Source organism: Enhydra lutris, unplaced genomic scaffold (genome assembly GCF_002288905.1).
Source record: "Enhydra lutris kenyoni isolate GAN:26980312 unplaced genomic scaffold, ASM228890v2 scaffoldscaffold39, whole genome shotgun sequence".
Classification (NCBI taxonomy): domain Eukaryota; kingdom Metazoa; phylum Chordata; class Mammalia; order Carnivora; family Mustelidae; genus Enhydra; species Enhydra lutris.
Window position 1 is genome coordinate 26,407,776 of NW_019154123.1, and position 19,279 is coordinate 26,427,054.

Genomic DNA, 19,279 nt, shown 5'->3' on the forward strand with positions numbered 1-19,279 from the left:
AACAAACAAACAAAAAAAACCTCAGGCATTAAGTAGTAAAAGGAGGGCAAGAAAAGAGTTAAGTGAAGGTGTTTCAATGCAGAGGAAGCGGTCCACGTTCCGAGACAGGGGGGAAGGAGAAGGGGCATCTGTGAGAGAGGAAAAGCATTAGAGTCTTGAACCTTCTAAATCCGCTCCTCTCCCACCGCTTTGGCCTCCTCTGGTTGTATACGCTAAGCCAAAGCTGAGGACGGGAAACTGCGCGCAAGGAGGAGCCCCTAAGCACCTGTTGTGTGCGGTGGCTGTGGGTACCCCAGCCCGGACCCCCAGCGTCCATCCACACCCCGGCCAAAGTCCGCGCACAGCTGGACTTTGGAACTCCGCCCCTTGAGGCCCTCCCTCGCCGCCGGCACCCCGCCCCTCCTCCCCAAAGTGGCTCTGGCTCCCAGAAAGAGCGGCGGCCGAGCGGCGGGGACAGGGAGGGAATTGGCTCGCGGCGGCAGCGCTGAAGTTTCTTGCCCGCCGATCTCCCACCCGCTGCCGGCGGCGCGGGCCATGCCGGAGCTCTGGGGCCAGGCGGCAGCATGAAGGGCGGCGACCGGGCTTACACCCGAGGTCCCTCTTTGGGGTGGCTTTTCGTGAAGTGCTGCTGTTGCCTCCGGTGCAGAGGTGAGTGGCTGTCGCCGTTCGCGCCTTCTTTTAGCAAAACCCGGGCCGACGGGGGAGGAGGGAGGAGTTGGGGGGGCGCGGCCGAGGGGGTTCGCTGGGCCCCGCGTTCGCGTCCTCGTCCCCAGCAGAAAGCGGGCTCGCTGGCGGGGAGCTTCTGACTTGGATGCGGAGCTGCAGTTTGGCATCTCAGTTACTTACTTGTCAGCGACTTTGGATGTCAGGACGCCAGCCTGGGGGGGGGGGGGGGGGGGCATTGTGCGGGGGAGCCTCGCCTCGGCCCCCGCAGCTGTGTGTCCCTGTAGTGGCCCAGGCGCACTTCCCTGCTCTCATTTACATATGGATCTCAGCTGAGGGATTAACTAGTGACTCCTAGCTATAGGAATGTGTTTGACACTTGTCTCTACACTAGAAACTATTTTTGCCAAGTGACAATTTTCTTCGGGGACTGCAGCGGGCTTTTCGTTTTTCTCCGCTGGGGCTTTCGCAGGTTCGCTGAGTTTGCAGCTCTGGGACGGAGCTGGGTTCATTAATTAACCAAGAACTCTCTGTGTACCCAATTAGGGCTGTATTTAATTATTCTTCTAATTTTAATGTTGTTGAGGAGTGGCAGGAAGCAACTAATTTCCCCAAAATCAGCCTGCAAAACAAGATGGTGAGAAGGGTCACAGAGAGAAGGTTATCAATTGTGGAGCCTCTCCTGAAAAAGAAATGGGGCTTTTCCTAGGCAGAGTGCCCATATGTTCCTAAAGCTGTTCCTGTCACTTTAACATTTCAGCTTAGAGGGTGGGGGAAGAGAGGTTTTGTTTCTATGTGATTAGAAGGGAGAATACAGCCCCTCACTTGAGATTCTGATATTCGCCCTTTTTAACTTTCACCTATTGGGGTGAAATTTCCCTCCACCCTCATTTACAATGCCCCGATCGCTGGCTTCATTCTCATTTAACAAAGTCCTGATAGAACTTTCTCTCTGAGTTACTGATAAATAAACTTCATCCAAGGAACCCTTAATTGTCCTTGTCTATGCCACACACAGAGCAGAACCCTGACAAATTCTTTACCCTGAGCTGATAGAAGGCTACAACAACTAATTAAACCTGTAGGACATTTTCCCAGTTCCTAATGCCAGCATTAGCCTTTCGGTCTCTGCATTTAATTAGAACAGCCTGGAACTTCGTGGTAACCAGCTCTAAAAGCCAGAATTCGGATAGAGAAGGAATCATAGAAGGCCTGGGACCCTCACCAGAATCTAAGCCTAGTTCAGAAACATTCAAAACCAAGGCTGGGAATTGAAGGAAGGGAACATTAAAAGAGAGAGAAGGCAGGAAATGGCCAAAGAGAATCTCTGAGTGGGTGGGATTGCTCTGAGGGCTGAAGGGTTTCCAAGCAGGATTTCTTGGGAGCCCATTTCCTGTCAAAAGGCAGAATTTGGGGACTTGGGTAGTGCTTTTTCTAAAGCCCCTGCAGCGGCCTGCTTGAATCCAGATGTGTGGCAGCCCCAATTTGCCTGCAGAGCAATTCTCCTGGGTTCTCTCAGTCCTTGGCTCTGATTATGGCCCCAGCTGCCCCTCCCGCTCCAGGCGCGCCCAGGAGGTGGGGGCTGGGGGAGCCAGCCTCCAGCATGCAGGACTGGGAAAGCAGTGGCTGCAGGCTCTGTGGCTTGCAGAGGGGGTGTGGGAGGAAAGAGGGTGTTGCAGGAGCCAGAGCCAGAGCAGGAGGAGACCAATGACCCTCAGCTGAAGATTGAGGGAAGCAAGAGCCCCAAGCAATGAAAGCTGCTTGAAAAGGGAAAGGAGAGTAACAGAGGTGGGTTCCTAGTCATCTTCTCCCACTTTCCTCCAGATTCCTTCCCAGATGTGAGATGTGAAGATGGCAAGCTGGGGCTAAGATCTGAGGAAAATGGGGGGCAGTGAAGTAGCCACCCTTTAAAGAACCCTGGGCCTCAGCTGGGCAGGGCGATCAGATCACGATTGTGTCTGAGGTATGCGGCACTACGCTGAGGCTCTTTAGGTCTGCTCTAACAGAAAAGAGAGATCCCAATGGAGACTAAAGGCATCTATTCTATTCGGAAGCTGACTGCAAAGATAGGTCTTGTACTGAGTTTGAGCACCTTGCCCAGAGCCCCAGAAACTTGCCTAGTTGCCTAGTTGCAACATGGAGAAGGGCTCAGAGAAGTCTGAGAGGTTGGCGGGCGTGGAGGGCAGTGCCGCCCGGGACTGCGGCCTCTCTTTTCAGTTGAACCAGTTCCTCTGGTTGTACAGACTTCATACAATTGAAAGGCAGCTTCCCCTTTTCAATAAGGGCAGCTGGCTGTTTGGCCTCTCTCTCTTCTCCCGAGAGAACTTGGCTGTCCTGCTCCAGGAGCTGTGCTCTGAAACCGGAGGGTCGGAACCCACTACTACAGTTCCCAAGTCTAGGGGCCTTCCCCCCGCTGGCTTCCGGTCACTCAGAATTCAAAGGGTAGAGGAAAATCTAAGAAAAGACCTTCTGAAGTCTGAGGAAAAGAGGAAGTAGAATGTTCTGGCTATTTTTGACCAACCTAAAGCTAAGTGAGGCATCCTGGACTTTCTCTGGTGAACCCTAAGTGGTTGTAATTGTTAGCACACGGTTGAGAGTCAAGGTCTTAGTGATGGACCTGTGTGGTCTTTAAATATCATATTTGAGGAAAATGTGGGAGAAACTAGTTGAGCTTGTCTTTTGATTTGGAAAAGTGAGGAAAGCTACTATCTCATTGTCTCTCTTGGTTTTTGGTTCTAGTGAGTATGAGGATGGTAAAGGGGTTTGGTGCAAGGTGATCTTTCTTCCCTCCCCTGAAATTGGTGCGGAAGGGCAGGAAAACCGAAAACCAGGGGTAAGATGAAAACAGAGATGAGGTGAAAAGGAAGACAGACAGCAAATACATTTATAACTGCCTTTTTGGAAGTGAAAAAGGGCCAAATGTGAGCTAATAGCATGTATATGTGTCTAAAGGCTGATTAATCATTGATGTCACACTTTGCGGGAAGTTTTGGGATTGCTCTGGCTACTTAGACTTTCCTTTAAGCTTGAAGAAGTGGGTCAGCTCTGGATTCTTCTTCAGTTATCTTAAATTTTTAAAAAGCACCTCGTTTCAGAGATGAAAAGGAATTGAAATCACCAGGATATACCTAAGTTCTGTGCTGCAGACTGGAATTTGTGACTTCTAAGATCATGGAGCCCAGACATTTTTTCTGACCTTGCTAGGGTGAAAGCCAGTTTTAGAGCCTTTAGTTTTCTAGTCCACTTGTAATTAACTTTGGGTGTGTGGACCAAAGAAAGTCCTTTCTTGGAAACCCTTATGCCCAGGGTTTATTTATATTTGTTTATTACTGTATCACCGTCCCTGCATCTCAAGCCCACGTGCCATTGTGTGTCCCCGTTTATGCTGCAAGTGCCCAGTTCAGGCATCTGAGTCTCTCAGAAAGAGAGGAAGGAGCGGTGACTGAACCGGACTGAATCAGCCAAGAGGGGAGGCGCCCGGATCACATTCCCATGGTTTTTTCAACACAAGGGCAGTTGGGCTCCAGCCTGAGTCTGACATCATGGGGCTGGGGTAAGGGCCGTGGGGCTTCACAGGGCCTCCCAAGTCATCGTCAGCTGTAAGCTCTCTTTTCCCCCTACCTTTTCCCAGAATGACTATGCAGGGACCTCATGACTTGATGTGAATGTCTCTTCTTTGGCCTATAAATGAAGATAGCTTATTTTATAGACTGAATTTGATGTGTGAAAGCATGACATCAAGTTCCTTTAGAAAGGTGCTGGTAACCTCAAAGAGAAACCCTTGTGACATTCACTATTAGTGACTTAATTCACCACTCCACAGAAGCACAAAAATCCTTAGGGCCTTAATGCACATTCTCTTTTGTTTCTTCATCTCTGGGGACATGCCTGTACCACAAAGAAAGCAGAATCAACCATTTAGCATGTATGTTTTTCCAGTGTATCTCTTGGTTTTTCTGCCTCCTGGGGAGATACCCAGACATGGGGAGAATTACCACACACACCAACCGCCCCTAACCCAAATCCTGTTTCCTTTCCCCGATGTGATTCTCTGACTAGGGAGTAGCAAGAAGGATGTCAGTTATTACCTGAATAACAGTACTGACTGCCAATTGTATGTCCCTTGTAGAAATAGGAGTGTTTGGGTTCAGTGGGATGAGGTGGAAACTGGCAACAGAACCCGAATAGCCCTCCTCTGCTACAGCTGTAGGTCCTACAATCACCAAAAATGCTGTAGACATCACCCCTGTGGTTGCATGTGCTACAGGTTGGTTGGTCCTAATGTGGAATAAAAAGGTAAAAATTCAGACTCTGTATCTGTATTTTTATGCCAAGTGATTTTAAAGTTAAAAAATAAAAGTGAACATTGGGGATTCACTTCCAAGCCCCCTATTAGAGTCAATAACACCCCAGAGAGGTGTTATTGATATTCTCCTTCATGATAGTTCCCCTTGAGAATCTTGATGCTGGTCTGTTCTGCCCTGAAGGTATTCCTCATCCATCGAGGTCCTGCTCCTCTTTCAATGAGTGAGTGCCTGCATGGCCTGCCCTCTTAGACTTTTCCTAAAGGAGGGCCCTAGAAAAAGCATGGATCTGAAACCCAAGGGAGGGCTTCTCAAATAGAAGGGGCTAAATCACAGAAAGTTAGAGATCACTTAACAGATCTTCTTTGATAGAGGAGGACACTGAGAGCCACTTAGTAGCAGGTCAGAACAGAGCCCTTTTCCTGTGCTCTTCCCTCAGTGTCATTATTGTCTTCCTGGGCATGTGGTTTCTCCTACTATGGGCACAGATGAGGTAGAGCCAACCAAGAAGGGTAGAGGCAAACCCTAGACTGGAATTTAGGTGTTGACTGTGGATTATCTGCAGTTCTGGGGGATGACTGCATTGCCTGGAGCCATTTGGAACTTGACCTGCCTGGTCTGCTTTGAAGTCCTCTTCTGTCCCAAGACCACGGAAGGCAAAGACGGTCACATCTCTGTCTGTCCCAGAGCAGCCTGTGCACATGTTCTTAGTAAATATTTGTTCACATTTTCCCCTCGGGTTCAATTTAATTCAGAAGGTCTCTTTCCCCCCCTTTCTTATCCCTTTTCTTGAAATGTACCCTTTCAGGTGGAAATGAACCAATGAAATGCATTCCTATCATTTTATTTTTGAGCTGGCTTTTATGTAGCACGCAGTGTTTTAATTCATTTGACAAATGTTTATGTGCTGACTGCCTGCCAGCCCAGCACTAGGCACTGGGGGATGGAATCCTAATGGTGCTGACCCCATTTGGCTGTTGTGAAGATTAGTTAAGATGATGTATGTAAAGGGCTTGGCATAGCACAAAGCATATGAAGTCTTTTTAAAAAGGTCGCTACTAATGGTAATAGTAATTGTAGTACTAGATATAGACCCTATCCTCAGGGGACTCCTACCTAAATATTTGTGGGTCCTCTGGGTGGCAAAACCATAAATCTACATCCCTATGCCAATTTAATGGTCTCAATTCAAGCCATTGTCAACTGCGCCTCAATTCTGTGGCATTGTAACTATGGGGGAAGAAAGTTTGTGATCTAGAAGTATGATAGGGATTGCCTCTTTATTTTTATTAAACCAATTTTAAAAAAAGAAACACATAACACTCCTAGTATTACAATCTCTGTGTTACATTAAAGAACATTCCAAAAAAGACACTGGCAAGAATCCTAAGCATCCCTGAGTTACTCTAATCTGGGGGAAAACACAAGGTCCAAGAATTGCAGCAAAACTACACCAGTATTAAAGTTCAGATCCTGAGAATGTACCTTATATAAAACACACCACTTCTTCTTGGCTGCCCTTTGATTTTGGCTAATGATCTGATGATACACATTTTTCTCTTCACTTCAGCCAGCATTTATTGCACATTCATCGTATGCAAACTTTGTTGCTCTTCTCCAGGCTGTTTTTGTCTAGATAAAAATCACCACCTGCTGCCCACAGCAGCCTCCCCGAGGCTCTGAGGTTTGGCCATAAGCTTGGTACTTCTTGTAGATAGGGGACATGGGTAGCTTGGTTCCCCACCGGGTGTGTCCAGTGACTAATGGAGGATATCTTTCCTAGTTGACAAGAAGCCTTTTGTGTTAAACCTCCTGGAAGGAGGGTAGCCCTGGTCACACCTGGGAGACAACAAGAAGGCTGCCAGGTTGGCTTCAGCCAGGCAAAAGAGCAAAGATCAGAGTTACAGAACAGGTTGTTCCACATTTTTCTCAATTTCCTGGTGACCACAGTGAGGAAACTGTCAAGTTCAAAGGAGGGGAAACCCCTTCTACTGCTAGATTGAAACAGTACCTCCTAAAACATTTCTGTTTCCAGGTATTTGCTTTCCTTGGGGGCAGGATTAGTTGTAAGTGTGTGTGTGTGTGTGTGTGTGTGTGTGTGTGTGTGTGTGTGTTCTCTTGTAGCACCTGGGTGTAGCAGGCTCTCAGGACTTTCCCAATTTCTGCCCTACCGCTTTTAGAACCACCATATTGCTCCCATGGAGAAAGGATTATATCACTCCCTGTTCAAAGGAGAACCAAGACCCACTGTTAAAAAGAAATGCAGGGGCACCTGAATGGCTCGATCAGTTAAGCATTCACCTCTTGATTTTGGCTCAGGTCATGATCTCAGGGTGGTAAGATCGAACCCCATGTGGAGCCTAGTTTGGAGCATCTCTGCTCAGTGGGGAGTCTGCTTGAGTTCTCTCCCTCTGCCACTACCATGCCCCCACCTCCCCGTGCACACGCAGGTGTGTGTGCGCTCTCTTAAATAAATCTTTTCAAAAAAATTAAAAAAGAATTGCAAACATTCCACTTCAGCACAAACTTTGGACCTGAGTCTCACACCTGTGCGGTGCCTCTTTCTCTTCTCTACTTAGAGCAGAAATTCTTGAAGGAATTTGGTCACTGAGGAACATGCTAGAAATGCAGATTCTTGGCCCCGTTGACTCAGACCCAGTAGTCTTGTTTTAACAAGCCCTCCAGGTGGCTTGGTTTTTGTTTGCTTGTTTGTTTGCTCTTTTTCTTTCCTCTCTCCAACTCTCCCTGACTTATCTACCCCACCCCAAGTCCCCCAGCTTCAGCAAAAGCTTTCTATAACAGAAGACATCCTGCTTCCCTGGGGATTCTTGCTTTGAGAAGTGGAGGAGGCCCCTGCATGACTCACTTTCACTTGTCAGACAGAGGTAGGAGTTAGGAATCCCCAACATATTCTGTAAACTTTACAGCCCCCCAGGGTCCAGTAAGGGAAGCTGCGGCATTCTTCTTCCTATTTAAGACTCCTTTGCTTTTTATTTTGTTTTCCTCATTACTCTTAAAGCTAACTGTGCTTACTACAAAAAAAAAAAAAACAAAAAACAAAAAAACAAAAGTTAGGCAAACAAAAAGACCATAAAAGTGTAACCTTAATAGTGTAATCCTTTAATAACGTAAAAGTGTAACTTTAATAGCGTGACTTTAATAGCTTTAATAGAGTAATCCTTTAATAGTGTAACTTTAATAGCGTAAACTACCTCGAAACAACTACTTAACTACTTAATATGTCTTTTTCTATATGTTTACCCCCTTAATAAATGGGCTCGTTTCATATATTGCTTTATAACCTGATTTCATTTAATCTTTTGAACATCTTCCCAGGTAGAGGCATTTCCAGTGTGTGTGTGTGTGTGTGTGTGTGTGTGTGTGTGTGTGTTTTAGATTTTTTTTTTTTAAAGATTTTTATTTATTTATTTATTTGACAGAGAGAGATCACAAGTAGACAGAGAGGCAGGCAGAGAGAGAGAGAGAGAGGGAAGCAGGCTCCCTGCTGAGCAGAGAGCCCGATGCGGGACTCGATCCCAGGACCCTGAGATCATGACCTGAGCCGAAGGCAGCGGCTTAACCCACTGAGCCACCCAGGCGCCCCTGTTTTAGATTTTTTACTTAAAGACTTATTTTGGGGAAGGTGGAGAGGGGAACAGAAGGGGAGGGAGAGGGACAATCAGACTCCATGCTCAGTGACAAGCCTGACTTGGGGCTCCATCTCAGGACCCTGAGATCATGACCTAAACCAAAACCAAGAGTCGGAAGCTCAACCAGCTGAGCCATCCAGGGGCTCCTCCAGTATATTTTTAATGGCTCCAAAGTATTTCACTGGTGACAAGACTTGAACTTGACAATTGTTAGAATTAATTTAATACAGTGGTTTAAAGTTTAGTGAAAAAGCATGAGGATGAGCCTTGGGTGAAGAAATAGATCTTTCTAGAACCAGATTCTACAGCATACTGATCCTTGTCCTGGGGTTTATGTATGTCCACTCCCTACCTCACCCCTTTCCTTTCGTTAAGGTATGATTTACTGTACCAGGAAAGTGTGATTTATTCCTCAGGAGATCAGTGTGCACGGTGGTGAGGGGATATTTTTTCCCCACTCACGCTTCTCTTCTTTTGTGGTATTAGGAATCATCTCACTCCTCAACTTCTGACTGATCATGCACTTGCTTTCACTGAGCAGATCTATGGATTTTTCTTTTATTTATTTGAGACATACCTTTGAAAATAGGGTATTTAAAAATTATTGTAACTGGAAAAGAGAGTCTTGATTATTTTTTTTCCTAGCGAAATCATATATAAACATTGGGAAAACATTTAGAAATATAAACAAATGAAAATAAAATTTCATTACCTAGCGATAGCCATAGTAACATTTTGAATAATCCTCTTAACCTTTTTTTCCATGTATGTGTTTTTTTTTGTTCAGAAATATAACAGTAATATTATAAACTTTCTTCTTGTTATATATTGAACAACTTCTATGATGTTTTTCTGTATGCCTTCAGTGAAATGCTGGAGCCAGCTCTGCTCAGGTTGGGATTATTAAATATTCAGAGTTTTGTTTTGTTTTTTAATTTTATCCATTTATTTGACAGAGAGAGAGATCACATAGGTGGAGGGGCAGGCAGAGAGAGAGAGAAGAGGAAGCAGGCTTCCAGCTAAGCAGAGAGCCCGATGCGGGGCTCCATCCCAGGACCCTGGGATCATGACCTAAGCTGAAGGCAGAGGCTTTAACCCACTGAGACCCCCAGGTGCCCCTATTAAATATTCAGAGTTTTGAGAGAGGATTGTTAAACCATTGGTAGCTCGAGATCAGCCAGATATCACAAATCAAGGTTTTTTACTTTATTCAAGGAGCTGGTTTATCAGCATACCACCAGATGCACAATTTAATCATGCATAAATATGGTTTTTTTTCAATGTTCATTCTATTTTTAGTTGTTTCTAATTTTGGCTATTACAAGCAATACTTATAATATTGCTTATAGTCTTAGAGTTAATTCTTGGCACAACTATCATTACTTCCTTCGGATAAATCCCTAGAAATGGAGTTCCTGAATCAAAGAGCATCCAGAATTTCACAACTTACTTGTTGCCAGTTAAACCCCCTGTTTCACACCCTTTGAAAGGAAGACTGTACTGTTCTTTGTCTTAAGAGGATTTATGAGAAACATCCTCTGAGACCAAGGAATTTAATGTCTCTCCTATTGTTTGCTTCTGTTTACATTTTCTGAATTAACTTAATTCTTTTTATATAAGGGAACACCCTGGCTGAGAGCCTTTGATTCATAGGCTATATATTGATATGCAAGTTGTAACAAATATATTTTATGTTTGTGCTGGATTGAGAGGCCATATATCATGATGATTAAGAGCTTGGACCCTGGAGCCAAAATGAGTTTGAATCCCAGCTCTGCTACTTTATCTGTGTGACCTTGTACAAGTTATATAAATCCTTTGTTCATGTTCCTCATCTGAAAAATGGAGATGATCAAGGAATCTAGTCTTGGGATTTCTACGAGGCTTAGAGGGGTTGACATAGGTAAACCACTTAGAACTGGCACGTGGTAAGTTCTACATAACTGTTGGGTTATTGTTACATTACCGAGTATGTAGAAGTCTGCATGGAACTGTACCAACTGTCCACTGTCACATTCAAATGATTTCATTAGCTCCTTCATCATATGGGAAACTGAGCTGAGCATTTCTTGTATTAGCCTCTAAGTATTTGAATACCATGTGGCAGGTACTGGACTAGCAACAGTAGAGAATTTAAAATGTTTTCACCCCCTCGAGGATCTTGCCATCCAACTTGGGAGCTGCTCCACAAATATGAAACAGTAAATAATAACCAAAAAAAAGAGGGAGGGAGGAATAGTTGCTGAGGCCAATAAAAGGAAAGATACTTCAGGGTCCTACCTGACAGCTGACTTAAGTAATTATGTAAAATCTGGTGGGAGCACAGTGGCCTGCTGTGGTCTGGGAGGACTTCTCAGGACATACAAGGTTCTGTCTGGGCCCTAAAGGGTAAGAAGGGGTTTTTAAAGGACTGAGTATACGGGGCACCTGGGTGGCTCAGTGGGTTAAAGCCTCTGCCTTCAGCTCAGGTCATGATCCCAGAGTCCTGGGATCAAGCCCCGCATTGGGCTCTCTGCTCAGCAGGGAGCCTGCTTCCCCCCTCTCTCTGCCTGCCTCTCTGCCTACTTGTGATCTCTGTCAAATAAATAAATAAAAATCTTTTAAAAAAAATAATAAAGGATTGAGTATATAAGGAGAGCAGAGCACCCTGGACCGGCTGGGGACCACAGAGGAATACAGGTCAGACATGCCTTCTAGAGCTGTGCTGTCTAATTCAGTAGCCGTTAGCCATATATGGCTATTGAGAACTTGACATGAGGCTAGTCCAAGTTGAGATATGCTGAAGGCACAAATTACATACCAGATTTCAAAGATTTAGTACAAAAAAAAACATTGTATGGGAATCTCAGTAATTTGGATATTGATACTATGTTGAAATGATAATATTTTGGAGATATTAGATTAAATACAATAGGTTAAAATTAATTGCACCTGTTTATTTTCACTTTTCAAGAGAACTAGAAAATTTTTAATTATATAAAAATTATATAAAATTATTTTATATTATATAAAAAATAAAATTAGGTATGTGGCTCACATTTATGGTTTGCACTGCATCTCTGTTGAATGGAGCTATCCGAGGGCCTATAGTACATGATACACTGATGTGCCAGAGTAGAAACTTTCCATCCCTTCCAATGGCCGATGCTAGGCCCTCCTCTCAGCCATCTCCATAATTCCAGGAGGAGGCAGTCCCTCTGATGGGGAACCAGATGCCCACGGGCCTTCCCAACTGAAACTTTCAAGGGAGGCAGTTACATATTTTCATTTCTGAGTGACATAGTTTGTGAGGAAACAGACAAGGGCTTCAGTTGCAAGTTGTCCCCCAGAGCTCAGACAAGCCAGCTTTTAGGGAAGATCCTGAATTCAGGAAGAGCCTAAAAACAGTACTGAGCAGGAAGAGAGTGACAACGTGCTCCCATCTCCCAACCCCCCTAACCCCTCCACCAACCGACTTCTGGTCAGCCCTCCTCCTTTATGTGACAGAGGTAGTGTTGCCACTGGCAGGCGCCCAGAGTCTGAGGGGGAAGATGGGTAGCTTGGCAGACCAGGGTGAGATGGAGATGCAGGAGATGTGAGTAGGTGGGTGTGTGGAGCCCCAGGCTGAACTCCTTTGTCCTTTAATTGAAAGCTGTGTGAGTGTTCTATTGTATCATTCCAAGCAGCGTCTGTGATCCTAATGTTTGTCCTCATGGGGCATCACCAGGTGCCTGGCCGAGCACAGTGCTGTCTGTCATTTCCCTCTTTGTCTAGAGACCACTGTATACATAGCTTGTCTTGATTATATATCATCGAACACTGGAATTTTACAGCATCTCAGATCATAACGATGTCAGTTTTATCAACAAGAAGAGCACTTTGAGAAAGAGAAGCAACTTACCTCAGGTATGAACTGGTAATTTATAAAATGGTACCATTCTGCTGGTACTTTTGTAGAAGAGGTGGTGAGATGTAGACTAGTCCTGCCCTTTTGTTTTGGGGGGACGCAGAGGGTAGAAGCACTAGATCTGATCTGAGAGGAGACCCAGCTCCTTGGAAGGAATCTAAGAGTTGAGGCGCCCTGTGAATCAGAAATCACTCTTAGGTTCCTGGAACTGTGTCCTAGCCACCGGCTCTAGCTTTTCTCCTGTAGAAATCTGCTCCACAGTGTCCGCTTACATATGGTGTTTCTAAATGTCTGGAGGGATTCTGGGGAACTTTACTGCTCTGAGATTGCGGCTGGATTCCCAGAACCTGGAACTGGCTCTAATGAAATCAGGGTCTGCCCTGTGGGTCTGAAGTCTCTAAATGGAACTAGTCAATACAGGAGACCTTCTTGAGACATCTCAAGGGGCCTTCCTATGACCTTCCAAGCAAAATGGAAGGTCAGGTTAATCTGAAGCCAGGTCTGGATAGCCAATGTGCTCTTATCTAATCAGGTTGCCACAAAACCTCCTGGGGAACCCAGGATGTCTGTGGCTGCCGCAGTATTCCAGGGGCGTTAGCCAAGGCCTCCTGGACTGGTCATTTCTGACTCCTCTAAGACTGGGTAATAGTCAGAAATCATAGCCAGTGAACACAGTGGACATGGCCCTGCCCTCATGAACTGCAGTATAGAGGGGGCGAGAGAGAGCGTATTCCTTGTTCCAGCTGTTCTCTGAGCATGTATGAGAGTATCTGTTGGTGGGAGTGGAATTTAGATTGGGACAATAGGAACCCTGTCTGAGGAACTAACATAGGTGCCAAAAGTCTTGTTACTACCATGCTTCTGGTCCCCACATGGGTTTTATTTCATTCTGGACCCAGTTTAAAGAGCCTTTCCAAAAGGTTTTGCTAAATATTATGGGAGAACACAAGGGAAGGAGAATAAAAAAAGATAAGGCCAGACAGTTTTCTAGAGTTCGTGTTTTTGGTACCTTGCGTGAAGCTGGCTTCCTTCAAGGGCTCGGGTGCCATTCTTTGGTCCCCAGACACCAGAGAAACCCGTACTGTGTCCATAAAGGATCATTGGTGAGGCCGTCCCTTCCTAATTCATGAACTGGAGAGCTCTCTTCTTATGACCGGAGCCCCTCCCTTCCTACATATTTTGACCCTGGAATCCAGGGAAAGGGGCCAGATTCATTCACTGTTCCATACCTTGGGCTTTCCCAGCTGGCTTAGTTTCTGCTCAGAGGCATTGCCATCCCTCTCAGCAGCCTCCACAGGGTTACGCCACTGATCATGCATGCTGGCAGTTCTCCACTGAGGCTAAGTGACCTTCTCTTGGCAATGTTGGAGACGACTCTACAACATGTGGGACACTGTACTCAGGGGACTTTGAGATCTTTTCCAATTCCCATTTCACAAAGGGATTTTAAAAAATATCTGTTAACTTGGATTCTGTATGAAAGAAGGGGAAGACCTCAATAACTTTCCAAGGGTTTTTTCTGCCTTTCTAATTTTTAGGTCCCTTTCTTTGTGTGTGCGCTATGGTCAGGAAATTCTACCCCCTTCTCAATTTACCTTACATCCTTGCCACCAAATAGTGCTTCCATCTTAGAGTGGCAGCAGCCGACTCTACGAGAGTGTCTACGGATCTCTTCAAATAGCCAGTTTCCCAGCCCGTTCCCAGTGAGGTGGTCAGGTCTAAGTTTAACCATGACCTTCTGCCAGCATACGCAAGCTAGGGCTGCAAGAGCAAAATCGGAGCTGAACTGTTCTCAGGGCTGTGTGTGTGTGTGTGTGTGTGTGTGTAGGAGTTTAAAGAGAAGGTGAACAGAGCTTCCCAAAAGGCCAGATCAGCCCTGGGGGAAGAGAATATGTTCAGGGCAGGGAGATGTATGTTCATCCCTGGTGACTATTAGAGTTTATGCTAGCTTGGCCGGCTCCCGGGGAGAAGGTCAGCCAAATTCTCCACCTTCTCGGTTTCCTCCCACTATAAAGTATCCGTGACGTAACTCACCTGGGTTTGTAATTACTGTGGCTTCCTGCCAAGCATTCTACCACAATTAATGTGCTCGCTCTTGTCTCTTCTCCCACAATTACTAATCCCAGCTTCACGAGATATGATCTGCACTTCATGTTGTACAGGTTTCAACTCTTGTTTACCTGTCTGGCTTGAGTCTCTTTCTGCATCAATGGGTACATGTCTCAAACATAGGACAGGGGCAGTATCTGTAATTCTGGGGGTGGAATGCCTTTGCACATTTTTTATGCCAAAAATGTGTAAGTGCAGAGCAAAATTTAGCTCATCATAATTTAGTCACACATCTAATTTGTATTTATAGTCATGATTAGCGTTCTGTACCATAAAATTCATACACATATATGTGACATATATATACATATACATGTGACATCGTATATATATACATACATATATATATATATATAAGGCATTTTTAAAGATATTCTTTATTTATTTGAGAGAGAGCAAGAGTGAGAAAACACAAGCGGGCGTTGGGAGAAGTAGCAGAGGGAGAGGGAGAAGCAGGTTGCAGCCCAATGTGGGGGCCCCATCCCAGGGGCCTGACCTGACCTTAACCAGTGAGCCACCCAGTTACCCCAATATGGCATTTTTAGAATGGCATCAGCTTAGGACTCAAATAGGATTTTTTTTAAAGTAGTCTCCACACCCAGTGTTGGGTTTGAACTCATGACCCTGAGATCAAGAGTCATGTGCTCTACCAACTGAACAGGCAGGAGCCCCTTCAATAGGACAATTTTTATTTTTCTGTTTGTTTGCTAACAATAGTTTGGAAGTAATGTAGAAGCAGGTTTGGAGAGGCTGCCTTGAATGTATGTCTTTCCAAGATGCCTTGGCTTGCAACTAAGAGAAGAGCTTACAGAGCTTCTGGAAGAAGAGTTACAGAGCTTCTGGAGCTGGGGCTCTAGCAATCTTTGAACATGCCCATCATGACAGGGACTTGACTACGGAGGGAGCACGGGCCAGTTGGGGCTCTTGTGCTCATCTGTCATTTGCTGTGAGTAAACTAGAGGAGTTGTGCAGGCAAGTTGCTCTTTAGCTCTGGTCTCTGAGGGAAGGGCACGGATCAGGGAGGGTCCAGGGAGGGTCCGACTGGGTCTGTCCTGGCATTAGCACTTACTAAGTGCATTGTGTTAGTCTAGTTACTGAACTTTTTTATGCCAATTTCTTCATCTGCATCCTTGGGAAAATACAGGTATCTGTCCCTAGGGTATCCGGAGGATTCAAATAAAAAAGGTGTGGACTGGTGTGACACCTAGTATAGCTCCTGGCTCCCTGGCACGTAGAATGCACTCTGTAAATGCTAAATTTATGGACAATAATATTCTTTCTCATTATCAGATATTTCTCTGACTTATAAGGCAGTAGTTTTTGGTGAACCATTAAACGGTTTGGGGGATTAGTGAATATTTTCCAAAACTCTCTGGGAAAACAGACTCGTAACTTAGACTTGTAATTACTGGCCTTTTGCTCAGTTTTTGATTGCTAGGAGTGTCCCTGTTTCAAACAAGTTGCTGATCTGGTGGGTCCTAGGGCTGATTCAGGGTGAGAGTTTTTATTAAGAAGGAGGTAAAAGGTCTCCTCTTTATACCCGGAGGCCAGTGTGTTGGGTTATTAAGCAATTCTTCAGCAGGTCACTATAAAGATCTTTATATTTATTAGTTTTTATATTCAATTATTAGTTTAATGTATGCTATTATCCTATATTCACGTCCAGAGCTGATCATCTTAGATGTCTGTCTTTGGTTACTACAGTTATTGGCTGTGTTTGGGTAAATATCTGGTCTGTTGTTGATGGGTCAGAAATTTCTATTCTGTCATCAGCAGCTAGTCAGAACTCCTTGTAATCCGTCACCACATTTATCAATTTTAGGCAAAAAACAAAGAAACTTGGCATTTTGGTAAAATGTGTTACCAGCTGGATTTAGATTATTTTTTGCTATGGTGAAACTCACTTATAGATCTTCAGGTTTGAGGGGAAGAAGGAAGTCAAAAGTCCCCCAGATTGACTGCTTTTAGGCCTGTCTCTGCTGAGTGGGGTCATGTTCCCATCCTTGAATTGGTCCCCATGGCCCATGGAATGAAATACTCAGGTGACTTTTGGCCCCACCTCTGGGCTTGGGGCTGGAGTTGGAGACTGAAGAGGAACAGGGTTTCTCCTCACAAAGCTGGATAATCTGGGATGCTCCTATGAAGGAGAAAGAGAAGCGGATACTGGAGAGGCAGCCAGCATGTGTCCTCTGTGTTGACCTGTGGGCCCCGTTATCTAATGAGAAACCTCCACAAGTGCTGCCTCTGCCTCTCGTGTTGTACGTGCCCAGAGGACAGCATGACCCGCCCCTCTGGAGGAATGAGGAGGTTGCGTGCGGACCTTATGAAGAAAGGATACAGGAGTTTGGTCTTAAAGGGGGGATATTCTTCACCTAAGAAGTTAGGCAAAGGAAATAGCACGAGGAAGGACATAAAGTCCTGGGTACAGGTGGAATGTTCAAGCTAGCCATCTACTATGTGTGACTCTAGTATCTCCTTTGGTCTCCAGCTTCTGGGGGTCAGACTGCACATCTCACAGGTGAGAAAACTGAGGCTCAGAGAGATTCAACTTTCTCCCAAGAGCATGTGGGTAATAAGTTGCATCCTGGTTTCCTCTCCATGTTCTGCTCTTTCTCCCACTTATCCTGCTCCCCAACTCGATTTGGATCCTTGGGTCAAGTTCTACTTTTTATTACCATACTGGAATCTGGTGCAGTTCCATACTCCGTCCCTGAAGCTATGGGATGGGTTAGCGGTTCCAGAAGCAGCCTTTTCTTGTCGGGTATTACTTTTATTTGCATACATAAACCCTGTGCCGCCACAGATCTTAACATAAGCCCTGCCTGGCATCCACACACACTCGTTTATACCCTAAATAGCAGAGGCCTAGAGATGTTTGTCTACTTTTGCCAACATCTGACTGTGATTATCTTTAACCACAGTCACACTGTTTGTCTCTTAAAATAGCACTGACTCTCCCGAGGAGGTTGATTGTGGTTTTCACGGCCCTCCCGGAGCTCTGGTCCACCTGCCTTCTCCTGGTGGCCTTGGCAGCCCGTGGTTTACTGGGATTAATTTTGCTTTTCCCTTATGTCCACTGTCCTGAATTCTTCTTTAGGATTCACAGACCTCTCCTGGTGGTCCCAGAGCCCACCTGTTGACTCAGGTAACTGACAATATAGCTCTCCCTGCCTTGTCCGTCCACCTTTTTTCCTTCCTACTCCTGTCTCTGCCCTCAGGCCATGTCAACCTGCAGGGGTTGACTTCCCCAGGGGAGAACAGCCTAAAGGCCAAGTGGTGTCTGACCTGTGGGATAGACTTGGTCAATTTCTGAAAGGGAGTGTCCCTTCCCCCTGCCCTAAAGCACAGGTACTAAACACATATGTCCTTGCTTTGGGTTTTGCCTCACAGAAACTCAGCATTTCCCTTTGCTCATCCCAGGTTCCTTTGCTTTAAAAATTTGTCTTATTTTGACTTCGACCGTGATAAGAGTAAAAAGAAGGAGTGAAGAAGGTGTCTTTACCTCACAGTTTCTGACTCTGCATCATGCTGCCCCACCCGCCTCCACCCCTTAGAATAATACATCATACCATGCTAGGGAAAACTACTGCCAGAGAGAGCCTGGTGGTCTTATTTGAGAAGGACTTTCTCAGAACCATCACTAGTTTCAAGGGAATGAGAATCAGCTCACACATGTGATTCTGGGTGGTGCGCTCTGGTCTTGGATCCTATCACTAAGAGATCCTTTTTCTGAAACAATCCGGGTGAGGTGGGTCGTAGACACAAAAGCCAACCGGGTAAGAACTCCAAAAAAATAGATCATCGGGGTAGCTTTCTCATTTTTCAGGCTCGCTGTGTGATTTGAACAGTGTGTTCTCCAGCATGGGGGCGTGGAGGTCATCCATTGAGCTCTGGCAAGAGCTGCTCCCGGTGCTGCTGTGGGGCTCCGTCGTTCTTCCTGAACCACAAAGGTTCTTTCTGCATAACCTTGTAGAAGTAGAATTGAAAGTTGAGGTGCCTGATTGTGGAAAATAGGTTTGGGAGATGAAGGTTACAGATGAGCTCATGAAAGCCCTATAAATATTTTTCTGATCCTTCAAATAAATTATCCCACTAAATAAGGAGAATGAGCACCATGTAATTTCCATTCTGTTGGGGTAGAAATGTTTCGAGTTTTCCTTACTTGAAATTGGAACTGGCTATTTTTCAGGTCGTTTTGGCGTGTAGATAATGGATACATGGAGACATGTTCATCCCCACCCCCACTGGGGTCCTTCCTCCAGATAGGGCTCAAAACCTTGTAAGAGGTTTAGGGTCCAGCAGATCTCCCTGAATACTGGCTTTGTCATTTACCAGTTCTGTAACCTGCCACAGGGACTTAACTTCTCTATGCCACATGCTCATTGTCAGTGAAATGGGCATAATATTAAGCAATTATGTGCCTGGAGTGTGCAAATGTTACTGACGATAGCCCTGAAATGCTTAGCATTTCTGTCATGTTGGAGTTTCTCATAAAGAGCAGCACATAAAATGTAGGGGTACCTGTGCCGCTCAGTTGGGTAAGCGTCTGCCTTCGGCTCAGGTCATAGTCTCAGAGTCCTGGGACAGAGCCCCACATTGGGTTCCCTGCGTGGCGGGGAGTCTCCTTCTCCCTCTGCCTCTCCTCTCTCCCCAACCCTCACTTGTGC

At 45.5% G+C, this 19,279-nt stretch overlaps 1 protein-coding gene across 6 annotated transcripts in view; it reads left to right on the forward strand.

Moving 5' to 3' along the window:
* The first annotated feature begins 555 nt into the window (after positions 1-555).
* Positions 556-19,279, forward strand: part of LOC111154980 (kalirin-like) — a 109,900-nt gene continuing 91,176 nt past the window's right edge. For all 6 annotated transcript variants that reach the window (XM_022514937.1, XM_022514938.1, XM_022514942.1 and 3 more), the window contains exon 1: positions 556-648. In XM_022514937.1, the coding sequence (XP_022370645.1) occupies positions 564-648 (85 nt within the window). In that variant the 5' untranslated portion in view covers positions 556-563. The remainder of the gene's footprint in view (positions 649-19,279) is intronic.